Here is a 13,292-nt window from a genome sequence, read left to right on the forward strand (position 1 = left end):
AAATAGATTTCTTTAATAACATATCTAACTGTTTAAATATGATCTCTAGACTAAGTAATTCTGCCTATATGAATCCAGAAATTGAATATCAAGAGAGATTTTTGATAATCATTACCTCAGTAGTTGTGAACAATGATAATATATTTTGTTAGAAGTATTGTATTGTACAATAGAGTAATTATCTGTATTGAATCTATAATGAATATATGTTTTTTTGTGCTTTCATTAATGATCAGATTCATCTGTATGATATGTTATTCTGTTTTGTTGTTTCAAGATACATGTTGTGGATTCATATTGTGTTCAGGTGAATGAAATGCAACTTTAACCTACCAATATTTCATATTCAAAATGATTCATGAAAAATAGAATATCAATTTAAATAATTAGGAGTTATAATAACATCTTTGTTTACATAACATAAAAAATATAAATAAACACATAAAAATATTATTAATTAAATAAGACAGAAATCTTCTTTGATAGTTTCTTTGGCAATGATTCACATTCTTCCTTCGTGAAATGAATCTTTTCATGAATAAGATTACGATGGTTTGGTAAATGATCAAATAAGAAAATGATTCTCTTCAATTCGTGATTGAATCCTTTTTCTGAAGGTTTCTTTGTTGTTTCACAACTGTTTATCAATGATTTGATCTGTTCATCATTCATTTTCTCCAAACAAAATTCGTAAAACATTTTTTCTTTTGGAAAATCGAAATCAGTTTTCGGCAACAAATTCAAAGTCAAATTGATGAAAGCGTTTGTGTAACTGAACATCAAAGCAATGCTAAACAAAGAGCAGTCATCAATGTAATCATCAACATCATCACATTTGTCATAACAATTCATGAATTCAGTGAAAACTTCTTCATCAGAAAGAGATTTTTTGTCAAAACAATGATATAATAACAAAGAAATCGAAGCAAATTCATCAATGTTTTTCATGTAATCAACAAACTTTTGGAATGAAGATAAGAAAGGAATAAACAATAATTGTTCTGATTCATTCAAATCCAACAAAATATGCTTCAAAGCTTTGCAATTAACTTCGATTTCCGATGGCAAAATGAAATATTTCAAAACTTTTTTGGCAGAAGAAATCAAAGTTGATTGGAAATCTTCATCAAAATCATCATATCTATTGAATGCATTGATAAGACACATCTGTCCATTAATCTTCTCTTTGTCTGTCATATCAATTCCTGAAATAATTTCGTCAATCAATTTGAAACGCCAAATATTTGAAGAATTGATTTCATCGAACAAATAAACAAAGAAAATTTCTCTTGAAATATTAAAGATTTCTTTCATTGTTTCAACGAAATCTTCTTTTGAAAAATCATTAATATCTAAACATTTCTTAATTTCACTTTGTGTTTGTTCATCTTTATAAACAGAAAGAGATTTAAGTATGTGTAATTTTTGTTTCTTTGTTATTTTTGTTTTGTTTAAATTAGAAATGAAATTAATGATTGTTTTGTTTGGAGAAACATCAGAAATAGATTGATTAAATTGATCAAAGAAAATATCTGTGTAGTTTTCTAGTACAAATTGGCTTTCTTTTTCAATCTTTTTAATGAAAGACTGATACAATAATTGTTGTGGTAACAATTGACAGAAATTTGAACAAATTTGATTAAATTCCAAATGATTTGATAACAAATAATCCAAAACTAAAATGTGTGAATTCTTTGCAATGTCTGGATACAATTCCTTATGATTTTCTAACATAGTGAAGTATTCTTTTGTATCAATTGTCTCATTCTTTAGTGCTTGTTTCATCTTTTCTTCATCAGTTTCTGTCAACAAAAGAGAAACAAAATCTAAACTTGAAACAAACTTTTCATCATTTTTAGAACTTGCAACATTCGATTTCTTTTCTTCATTTTGATCTTTTTCATTAATTTTAGTTTGTTTATTTTCATCATTTTCATGATTTTGTTTTTCATCAGATTTAATCTCTTCATTATGAACTTTTTCATCATTTTCTTTAGTTTGATTTTCTACTTTTTCATTAGATTTATCTTGTTTTTCTTCATTTTGATTTTGTTTTTCATCAGATTTAATCTCTTCATTATGAACTTTTTCTTCATTTTCTTTAGTTTGATTTTCATTAAATTTATCTTCATCATTTTCTTGAGAATGTTTTTCTTCATTTTGTTTAGATGTTTCTTGGTTGATGTTTTTCATGTTTTCTTCAATTTTTGCAACAACTTTCATTAGTTTCTCGAATTGTTCGTAGTTCTTCTGGTTCAGTTGAACTCTTGGTTCAATGATGTGAAGAACTTTTATTCCTCCTTCATCAAGAGAATCTTTCAACATCTGTATGCAGAGAAACAGTTCTTGAGTTTCAACGTTCTTTATGTAACTATCTGATTGTTTCTTGTCATATATAATTGCGCTGAAATTCAGAAGAAACAGAATCCATTTTTCTTCAATCGCAATTTTGATGTTTTCTTTTGATTTCGACAAGAAAATGTTCATTACAATGAAAGGAGATGAAACATTTCTATACGATTTCAGTATTTTCTGTGCGTTCTTAAAGAATGCATTGAAGAAATTCAATGAATAAGGGGATTCGCATCGATACATCGAATTAGAAATGATTGTTGTGAAAACTGTTTTTGATTCAACAGATCCAAGCGCAAAAACATCCATAACTACTTGCAAATTGTCATTAATTCGCTTCATAATAACTTCGTACTTCTCTTCCATGACTTTTGCCATGATTTTCTTAGATAATAAATGATATCTTTTGGAATGCGACAAAATTCTGAAGAAATACATGAAGAAATCATCTCTAGTCAATATTCTTAATGATACAGAAATGAAAGGTTCAGAAAAAGCTAAAATAATCTTCTGATAATAAGTATTATCTTTTTCAACTTGTTCAAGAAGCTTTGGAGGACATACAAGGAGCGGATCTTTAAGTTCTACATCATTTCTAACATAAAATAATAAGTACGCACTTGTTCTTTGCTTTGGATTTCCAATTGTCAAATTATCAAATTCTTTTTGAGAGATTTTAGTGACAATATTGTCATTAAACTTATACCAATCACCATTATATTTGATGATTGATAAGTAATGGCCGCCTGTTGCGGTTCCATTATGAATTACAACTCCATGAATTTTGTATTTAGTATTTTCAACACCAATAGAGCATTTACTGATGTCTACTTCAGAAGGGAAATAAAAGGCATCATTAATTTTCATTTCTGTCTTCTTCTTTTTGTCATAATAAAATCTCATCAACTGAAAAACCAAAATTTGAGGGGATTCTGATATAAATGTTGACTTCTCAGCATCAATCATTCTATTTAGATTCTCATCGAAGTATTGGTTGTTTCCTTCTAATTTTTCTGGCATCGAATAATTTTCTAAAACTTCATTCAACGAATTATTGTTTTTAACAGGTATATTCAAGCCATAGAAGTTTTGAAATTCCTTTTTACTAACATTTAATTCTTTGTTTGATATCGTACTCACTGTAGATCCACAAAAAATTGAAGATGCATCAAAATTGTCACTTTTTTGTAAAAAATATTGGAAAAACTCGAAAGCATCTTGTTGGGCATGTATGTTTATCTTTGTACCATCACGCCATACGAATTTCTTTATAAATTCTTCAGGAGTAACTACAGGAAAGCTCGTAAAAGCCATTGAATAGAAGATGTTCTGAAGTTCTTTATATCCTTGATTTGAATTCGCATTTTCTAAGAATGGTTTGAGAAAAATAGGGAGAGAGTAAAGTTGCTGTAGTATAGAATTCATGTAGCACGTGTTTCCTAGATTGAGTAGACCTGGATGATGATCAATACACAGCTCTGGATCGAAATCATAATTTGCAACTGGTAAATTTATGATTGTTTTGAAGTAATTACGAAGCATTGGTTGTGATTTCTTGTAAGAATAAATAAGGATGGATCGTTGACAATCTGGATCGGGTATTTTGTGAGTAATCGAAATTAATAATTCTAAAAAAGTATCATTTAGTTGATATTTCTGTATTATTTCGAATATTTTGTTTGCATTCTTGCCAGCTAGCGGTAGAATACATATGGTTTGCAGTAGAAACGACCCTTCACATGTTTCGGAATCACTTTCTAAATCTATTTCTGCTAATTCCTTCAGTGCAGCATTCCCCTCTCTAGTGGTTTCGGAAAAATATGACTTAATTACATCTAAATCACTAGAGAATTTCTGCATAAATAGATAAAAATTTAGGGGATTTCACTTTGAAATATTGCGGGTCCAAATTTTATTTCATATTTTCAAATTTGGGTAAATTCTTCAACATTGAGAAAACAGAGGTTCTTGGGGAGGTTATTATATGTTGTAGAAAATTATGACAAACACAAATTGAATTGAGAAAATATTTTATACAAGAAGCGATGACAGTTACTGCTATCTAGATTTGAAGCGACAAAACTTATGATACTGCATCATAAATAGCATAAGTCAACATTTTTCTCATCAAACATAATCATATCAGAAACAGCACATTTTTACATGATTCTTATTATTTAAAATACAAATAAAAATTAATGCTAGTTGTATTTTTTAGATTTGAATCATATTTTTAAATTGAAATTGGAAAAATCAGGGAATATTGTGGGTAATTTTGCATAATATAGCATGCTAAGATCGGTCAACTCGATTATATTATAAAATAACCATTTATGCCAAGGCAAACGTATAAAACACTTGGCGCCTTTTTTTGGCGGTAACTGACCAATCATCTCGATTTTTCTCAAAAATATTAATATACTCATGATAAGTATCAAATTATTTTTAATTCAAACATATAAAAATGTCAGAAATTCTTGGCGCCACCCATTCAAATTTTAGCGCAATATCTTTCTCAATTTTTGGCGCAAATATTTTTATCTCATTTTCTCAATGCAAGCAGGAAGAATTGAGGTAATAGTTGGCCCAATGTTCGCTGGCAAGACAACAGAGATGCTCCGTCGCATTAATCGTGCAGAGCATGGACATAGACGTGTTGTTGTCATGAAATATGACAAAGATCAACGCTATTCAGTTAACAAAGTTTCAACACATGATGAATACATGCATGATGCTATACCATGCAATATGCTTCTGCCACATTTAGAAGAATGCCTTGGCTACGAAGTCATTGGTGTTGATGAAGGTCAATTCTTCCCAGATGTTGTTGAATTCTCCGAGAAACTTGCAAACTTCGGAAGAACAGTAATAGTTGCTGCTCTTGATGGTACATTCCAGCGTAAACCTTTTGGAAAGGTTCTCGATTTAATGTCAAAATGCGAATCCATTACAAAGCTTTCTGCTGTTTGCAGTCAAACAGGTTCTGAAGCTGCTTTCAGTAAGCGTATTGTTAATTCTACAGATGTTGAATTGATTGGTGGTTCTGAATCCTATGTTGCAGCCTCAAGAGCAGCTTTCTTTGGAATTCAAACATCTGGTATGATTAATCTCACAGTAGGCCCAATCAAAAGTGGAAAAACAACAGAATTGCTTCGTGTATTGAACCGTTATCTTATTGCTGGAAGGAAAGCAATATGTTTACGTCCAGAAAGTGCTCATGATTTCCATAAGTCAAATGTTGAGATTAAGTTCATCCAAAATCTTCCAAGTATTGAAGAATTGAATCAATATGATATTATTGGAATTGACGAAGCTCAGAATTTCGAGAATATTGCTGACTGGGCAGATGAACTTGCAAATAGTGGCAAAGTTGTCATGGTTTCAGCTGTTGATGGCAATGAAAATCATGTTGCCTATCCAAGTATTGTTGAATTATTCCCAAGATGCGAAAAAGTCACCAAACTCGATTCTATTTGTCCACTTACAGGCCTTCCAGCTCCATTTACAGCAGTTGTTGATGGTTTGAAGTTCATTCCAATTTCTCGTCTCGGAATTCTCTACAGAGCTTCAATGGGTCATGTCCTCAACTCAACTAGTACGAATTGATCCTAATTGTTTCTTTCTATTTTATTATTATTAATATTATTTAATAAATATTCTAAATTCAAAATAATACTATCAAAATTATTGAATGTAATTCCAAGACTGAACCACTTATTTCCATAATTCATTGATGATATTTCAAAATTGGAAATAATAATATTCATATTTTTATAAGCTAGTTCAAACTAAACTTTCGATATGTCAGCGCAGTTACTTAGGCAAAAATTGATCCTTCTGTTCGTATCCAATTCTTCGTTTTCATTCCGAATGGTAAATCTATTCGAAATTGCATTTCTAAATCTAATTTTGCTAATCCAATTTTTCATAATTGAATTTTTACATTTTGACATGCTTATTCGTAGCTTAAATTAATAATACTTCTGTCAAAACCGAGATTTAATTGAAAAAGCTATGATTTGTACGGTTTTTATTAGGGCAAACCCAAATTTTAGCTAAAAGTGACAGAAAAAAAACGTTTAGTATTAAAAAAAAGACCGATGAGAGCTTCGTTCGAAATATAGAGGGAACTGAGAATGCGCAACCATTCTCAGGGAATATTGGATGCTATTCCCGTTCCCTCTGTATGGAAAATTGAGGTTTTCAAAGGGAGTTAAAATAATATCAAATTTATACTAATTTACTTCAAAATACAAAAGTATTTGACAGCTAAAATTAGTTACTTTAGCAAGCCTATCAATACCCTTTTACGATTATTGCTACTTTTTCGAAATAAAAGTAAAAACAAATTTATACTAATTTACTTCAAAATACAAAAGTATTTGACAGCTAAAATTAGTTACTTTAGCAAGCCTATCAATACCCTTTTACGATTATTGCTACTTTTTCGAAATAAAATAAATTTATTATCAAAAACCTTTTTTTTCTTAGTAAAAATAAACGAAATTTTTTACCTTATGAACTTTTGATGGAAATATGCAAATTTAAAATAATAAAGAAAGCCGCGAGCGAAGCGATCGGCTTAGTTCGAAGATTTGATTCAAATCTTTGCTGATCTGTAATTCGCGGAAGCCGCGAGCGAATCGAGCGGCTTAGGTCTAAGATTTTGATTCAAATCTTTGCTTATATTCCTTAAATTCTTTATGAAACTCGCAACAGTTCCATAAAAAATTTTAAATTCTAAACTGTCGAAATTACCTATCGGTAATCACACCCTTCATGGGTGTGTCACTTTTTCCAAGCGTGTCACTTTTAGCTAAAATTACCCCTACTCCTGGCCAAATTGAAATAACTACAGAGCATATGGTAACAGTAAAGTTTACATATGCAATCTTTCCATCTACTTGTACTAACATTCTAGTGACAAATACAAGAAATTATACAATGAAAGTGCAAAAAGGTGGATTAAATGATACTTCTAACCTTTGTTTCTTTGCAGGAACTTATGGATCATATACTTATAAAGCATCTTATGATTTATCCGATGATGATTTGCTTCATATTGTCAGAAATGATAATGTTCCAAGAAACTACTATGGAAACAATAGATTCCATGGAACATCATCAAAAGATGATCCTGTAATCTTCACATTAAATTCAAATAATTCAACTCTTAATTCAGATGTTAACATTTCAGTTTACAGCGAAGATATAATTCCGGATACAAACATAACAGTAGAATTGAATTCATCCAATTATTCATTCCTAGTTGGACAATATCTTGATGATTTCCCTCCAGCAGAAGTTGATGATAAGTACAGTGATATAGTTTCAATATGCCTAATTGTTATATTTGTATTAACTTCAATAGGCTGCTTAATTTATAGAATCGTCTCATATTTGCGGAAGAAGAAACTCAGAAAGCAGCTTGCAATAGAAAGGATGAATGCTCCTAAGAAGAAGTATAAGAAAATTTTCAGAGAAAAACGTCATTCAAAGAAAAATAATCTTGAAGAGCTGGATTATATATTAAATAATGAAGATGATGAAACTTCAAAAGATAATGCTGTAGCAGAAGCATGAAATATGTTTTATCAGTCTAAAAATAGTCTATATGTTTAATATTTTTAATTTGTGGTGTAATTTTAGCATGTATTGTATTGTAATGTTATTACATTCTGTTTGATTAGTAGTTTGGTTAATAAAAATTGTTCAATTATGTTAAATGAAATTATTTATTGATCAAAAAATGTATTCAATAATTTTTGAAGCAATAGAACTCATAATGAGTGATATCTATAGTAAATCCATGGTGGAACAATGCTTAAGAAGACTAATTATTAGAAGAACCAAAATACTTACAAAAGATAACTACTTTGATTTTGGATACTATCAAATTACATGTAAGTGGCAACAAATATTGACACGATATTTGCTCGGGCTAAACACACAGTTAAAACTACCAAAAATTTGACAGCAAAATTTTCCTATTCAAAAAAATGAAGGGATCAGTGTTCGGGCATTTTTTTCAAAATTATTTTTTTAGTCAATGTCAAATGAAATTTCTGCAGCTGATTCCCGAATTTTATCCTTCATCATGAAGCCAGGTGACTATCCTGACTTCATTCCAGTGACTGCAGTGCAAGTAAATAATCCAAGTTCACCAAATAAAAGAATTTCAGATACAAGTTCATTTCCAAGCGAAGTCGTTGATGTATATGCTGTATTAGATGTCGAAGATACGAATGGTGCTAAAGGAAAGCCATACAGTCCACCGTCAATTATAAAATTAGCAAATTTAACAAACAAAGGCATCAATTTTGTCTCAGGCAATCAATCAACCATATGTGCAATCTCCAGTTCCAACAAAATTTTAACCTCATCAACAAATGTCGAAGATAATCGTTCAGCTCATGTAAATTTCCACAAAGAACCATCATTAAAGGATTACGTATACTACACGGCATGTGGCATGAACCATACGATCACATTAGCCGTAAGACATGACACTGCTTCGCCCGTAGTTTACGCAACAGGTTCAAATTCAGAAGGCCAGCTTGGTTTCAAAGGCGAAGACCTCGTAACATACCAGAAAGAAGTTTCCTTCCCATGCCAAACCCCTTGTTTCATACAAGCCGCTTGCGGAAACAATTTTACATTATTATTAACTGATACATGCGATGTCTGGGCATTTGGCCACAACCATCACGGCCAACTTGGTCTGCGAACCCAGCAACAGAAGATCTTCTACCCACAGCTCGTTTCCTGCCTCCAAGGACTCCCAATTACCTCAATTGCCGCTGGTCTCGGCCATTCCCTCGCTCTTACAAGCACAGGACTAGTATACGCTGCTGGTCGAAACGATAAAGGGCAATTAGGTTCCCCTTCCGCTTCAATTGACACTTTTATTCCTGTTGAATCATTAAGTTGTGTTTTTATTGTACACATTGCAGCTTGCCAGAACACAAGTGCTGCCATTGATGAGTTCGGCACTGTTTATTTATGGGGAGACCAATGGGGATCAACTCCAACTGCTGTAACACTAGATGCTCCAGATCAATTTGTAGATATTGCTGTCGGAAATGATGGAAGATTCGCAGCATTGTCATCTGAGAACGCTTTGTATGTTTACGGCTATTATAATGGTAATGGCCAGCAAATGAACAAAGTCATCAAAATATTATACCCTCAACAACCGTATTTCAGAGTTTTCTCATGCGGAAACTACTTCGCAGTTCTCGCAGGCCCCAACAAACCATTACTCAAAGACACAAATGCAAAGTGTTTATCATTGTTGCCGCCCAACCGACCAATTATAAAAGATAGACTCAGAGCGCCACCAAAAGTGTTGTTATTGAATGGAGCACATTTCCCAAGTTTCGTCACATTCAAGAATGCCAAACAGATTGTCAATACAGTTTTCTCTAATTTGTCTACGATAAATGGCTCTTTTATTTTAGACAGATTCTCAGAGAGCCAAACAACATGTGGTGTAGATGTAGAACTTGTTAATTCTGTGTACGATCAGTTCTCAACAGCTGTATCTCGACCATTAATGGATGAACTCGATCGCTGTTTCATAAGAACATTGAAGAATGTACAAGAAAAACCTCCAGCAATCATCAGACCAACGACAATGAGGTTCTTTATCACTGCATTGTTGCATCCAAGTTTAACAACATTGAGAGGATCGACAGCATATGATTTCTGGGATACATTAGTTATGACAATCCTCAAATTACCACAAGCGAAAGAGATATTGATACAATGGATTTCTCTTTTGCAGGAAAAGACAATAAAACAGATTCTCAAGTCACTCAATGACTACTTGAATGAAACAACAAGTCACACGGGATTATACGGTCAGGCAGGAAGAGGAGCTGTTGATGCATTGAGAATAATATGGAATGCAAACAACAGAAGCCAGAAATTGCCATTTGAAGCATTTTACAATTTCACTTTATGTGACAAACTCGATCCAAAACAAGAGATGTACGGTATAAGGAAAGACCAACAGATGGAGTGGTGTTACTGTTTGAATGCTCCTTGGCTTGTTACTCCTGCTTTGAAGATTTCGTTGGTCAGAACAATGGCGGAATCAATAATGAACAATTTCTATATACAAGCATGTAGAAATGCAACACAGTTTGAGAACGGAAGACCAAAAATTGTTGCTGAAGATGTTTGGCTGATTTTGAAAGTAAACAGAGAGAAAATTTTGACAACAACAATCGATGAATTGAATAAGATCAAAAACATAACATTGCAAGCCCAGAAACGTCTAAAAGTCCAATTCGAGGGAGAACCAGGTGTAGATGAAGGTGGTGTTCAAAGAGAATTCTTTGATATGATCGTTAAAAAGTTGACTTCACCTGATCTGTCACTTTTTGTACAAATGAGAGATTGTTTTTGGTTCAACAAAGATTTGGATCCATTCTTATTCCCTAACATTAAATTGGCTGGCCAAATTGTTGGATTGGCCATTTACAACGGAAACTTTATAAATATCAGATTTCCACTTGCTCTCTACAAGAAATTGAAAGGAGTCAGTGTTGGAATCAATGATTTGGAAGAGATTGATCCGCAGCTTGTTTCTACACTGATGAACATTCTTTCGTACGAAGGAGATGTTGAAAATGACATGTGTCTTGACTTCACTTATGAAAATGTCGAATTAGTTCCAAAAGGAAGTCAAATTCCAGTGACAAACGCGAACAGACAGAGTTACGTTGATTTGATTGTTGACTACGTTTTGAACAAGTCCATTGACGAACAGTTCAGGAAGTTCAAAGAAGGATTCTTCACAATTCCAACGAATTTGGACATGCCGCTGTTCAGACCAGAAGAACTGAGTTTGATGGTCGCAGGAGAGGACGAATTAGATTTCACAGCACTGGAAAAGAACACGACATATGAGAACTACACTACAGATTCGCCTGCAGTGAAACTCTTCTGGAAGATCGTGAGAGATAAACTGAACATCGACGAAAAGAAGAAGTTGTTGTATTTCGTTACTTCGTCTCCAAGAGCTCCAATTGGTGGATTGGGTAAAGTTCCGTTCAAGATCATGAGAGATGGAGATCCAAACCATATCCCTACTTCTCACACTTGTTTCTACATTTTAGTTCTTCCTGACATAACTGACGAAGCAACAATGTTAAAGAGAATTAGAATTGCTATTGAAAACTCTCAGGGTTTCCAATTCAAATGAACTATTTATATATTATTTATTTTATTGTTTGATTTTTTAAAAATATTATTTTTTGTTAATGATTTGGCTTTTTTATATATGTGCCGAATAATTTTCATTCAATTAATTGGTGAAATAATCTTCAAATTTTTATTAAAAGTCGCATTTGCCTTTAAGGATAAACTTTTGTTTTATTGCAACATAAACCAAATAAATCAATTGGGTTTAAATTTAGCAGCTTAAGAATAATAAAGAGCAATATTTGTGGAAGAATCATTCTTTAATAGTCGCCTCTACTAACTCCCTTCAAGGGCTTGAAATGTTCATCATTAAGTTTGTTTGCACGATTGCAACTTTCTATTAGATTTTAGAAATTCATATATTTTCATAATACATTTATATGGGGCAATGATAGTATGTAATACTAAGAATTAGATTCATATTTACTATGGAGAATAAGTGAAGCAGCTTAGTAGACTCGGCCCTGAATTATGCTTTTAGATAAACCTTATCTCATCCGATAAAAAACTCCGACTATTTAGATCTAATATAACTAATATATTTACATACAAACAAAAAAAATATCAACGATATTGTAAGTTGATTAAAACATCTGTTTTCCTCTTTGGGGTTTGTCTCATCCGATGGTATTCGTTATAATAAGGAGTGCACGAACATTTGCCTCCTGTATTAAAACTGGAACTCCCACCGCCTGGTGTACATCTATTAACTCTGATTGTTCCATATTCATCTGCTGAATACTCATTCAGAACATTGATTATTTGAATATTAAAGCGTTTCAACTCATACTCTGTCGCGGTAGGGCAAACATCTGTAACACCAAAATAAAAAACATTCGGACTAATGGAATCAAATGAATTGTTATGAAGAGTGACAAATTCATATATAACAATCTTTTCAATCTTGTTACATAATGCAAATGCATCTGGCATTATTATTGTGTTATCAAATATCTCAACTCGACTCAAATTTGTCCAGTTCATGAATGCATTTCCATTTACAACAATATCTGGATTTATTCTAACACTTGTGATTCCACATGAACACAATGCAAATGCATTAATCTCTGTAACTGATTGTGGAATGAAAACATATTTCAATGAATTGCATCCATTAAAACAATATTCTGGAATTGATGTAATTTTGGGAGGGAGAAGTATTTGTTTTAATGATTTGCAATTCTCAAAACATCTCGGTCCTATTGATTCTAAATACCTTGGAAAGAAAATAATTTCAAGGTTTATGCAATCTTTGAATGCTTCACTATGAAAAGCAGTCAACTGAAAGCAGTGAGAAAAGTTCAGAATCCTTATTCCACATTGTTGAAATGAATGACCAGGAATAGAACTTAAACCTTTCCAGACTTCTCCAATTGATTGGAGTGATAAACATCCTTGAAAACTGTAATCTCCAATTGATGTAACTTGTGAAATATCTCCAATTAATTGAAGTGATGAACATCCTTGGAAACTGTAATCGCCAATTGTTGTAACTTGTGAAATATCTCCAATTGTTTGAAGCGATGAACATCCTTGGAAACATGAATTACTTATTGTTATAGTTCCTGATGGAAAATTAAATGTCACTAATTTTATACAATCTTTGAAACACGAATCTCCAATTGAAGTTAATGAAGAAGGATTTAAAAATGTTATTTTGTTTAATTTATCACAATCTTCAAATGCATCAGATCCAATTTCTTTAATTGAAGAAGGAATTTCGACTTCTG

At 32.0% G+C, this 13,292-nt stretch overlaps 4 protein-coding genes across 4 annotated transcripts, besides 1 other annotated feature; 3 read left to right on the plus strand and 1 right to left on the minus strand.

Annotated features, from left to right (window-relative positions):
- Positions 1 to 24: 24 nt before the first annotated feature.
- TVAGG3_0981560 (ubiquitinyl hydrolase protein) lies at positions 25 to 4,225 on the minus strand (the record flags this gene model as incomplete). The annotated part of the gene is made up of 1 exon (XM_001321027.2): positions 454 to 3,894. One exon carries the CDS (start codon positions 3,892 to 3,894, stop codon positions 454 to 456), a length of 3,441 nt encoding a protein of 1,146 aa, XP_001321062.1.
- Positions 4,226 to 4,621: 396 nt separating this feature from the next.
- On the plus strand, positions 4,622 to 6,040 carry TVAGG3_0981570 (thymidine kinase protein; the record flags this gene model as incomplete). Its single annotated transcript, XM_001321028.1, has 1 exon — positions 4,906 to 5,958. One exon carries the CDS (start codon positions 4,906 to 4,908, stop codon positions 5,956 to 5,958), a length of 1,053 nt encoding a protein of 350 aa, XP_001321063.1.
- A 349-nt stretch (positions 6,041 to 6,389) lies between these two features.
- Positions 6,390 to 7,186: a mobile genetic element.
- A 110-nt stretch (positions 7,187 to 7,296) lies between these two features.
- Positions 7,297 to 7,935, plus strand: TVAGG3_0981590 (uncharacterized protein; the record flags this gene model as incomplete). The annotated part of the gene is made up of 1 exon (XM_001321029.1): positions 7,297 to 7,935. One exon carries the CDS (start codon positions 7,297 to 7,299, stop codon positions 7,933 to 7,935), a length of 639 nt encoding a protein of 212 aa, XP_001321064.1.
- A 444-nt stretch (positions 7,936 to 8,379) lies between these two features.
- TVAGG3_0981600 (ubiquitin-protein transferase protein) lies at positions 8,380 to 11,566 on the plus strand (the record flags this gene model as incomplete). The annotated part of the gene is made up of 1 exon (XM_001321030.1): positions 8,402 to 11,563. The coding sequence occupies one exon, from the start codon at positions 8,402 to 8,404 to the stop codon at positions 11,561 to 11,563; it is 3,162 nt and encodes a 1,053-aa protein (XP_001321065.1).
- Positions 11,567 to 13,292: the final 1,726 nt, after the last annotated feature.

Source organism: Trichomonas vaginalis, chromosome I (genome assembly GCF_026262505.1).
Source record: "Trichomonas vaginalis G3 chromosome I, whole genome shotgun sequence".
NCBI classification, from domain to species: Eukaryota; Parabasalia; order Trichomonadida; family Trichomonadidae; genus Trichomonas; species Trichomonas vaginalis.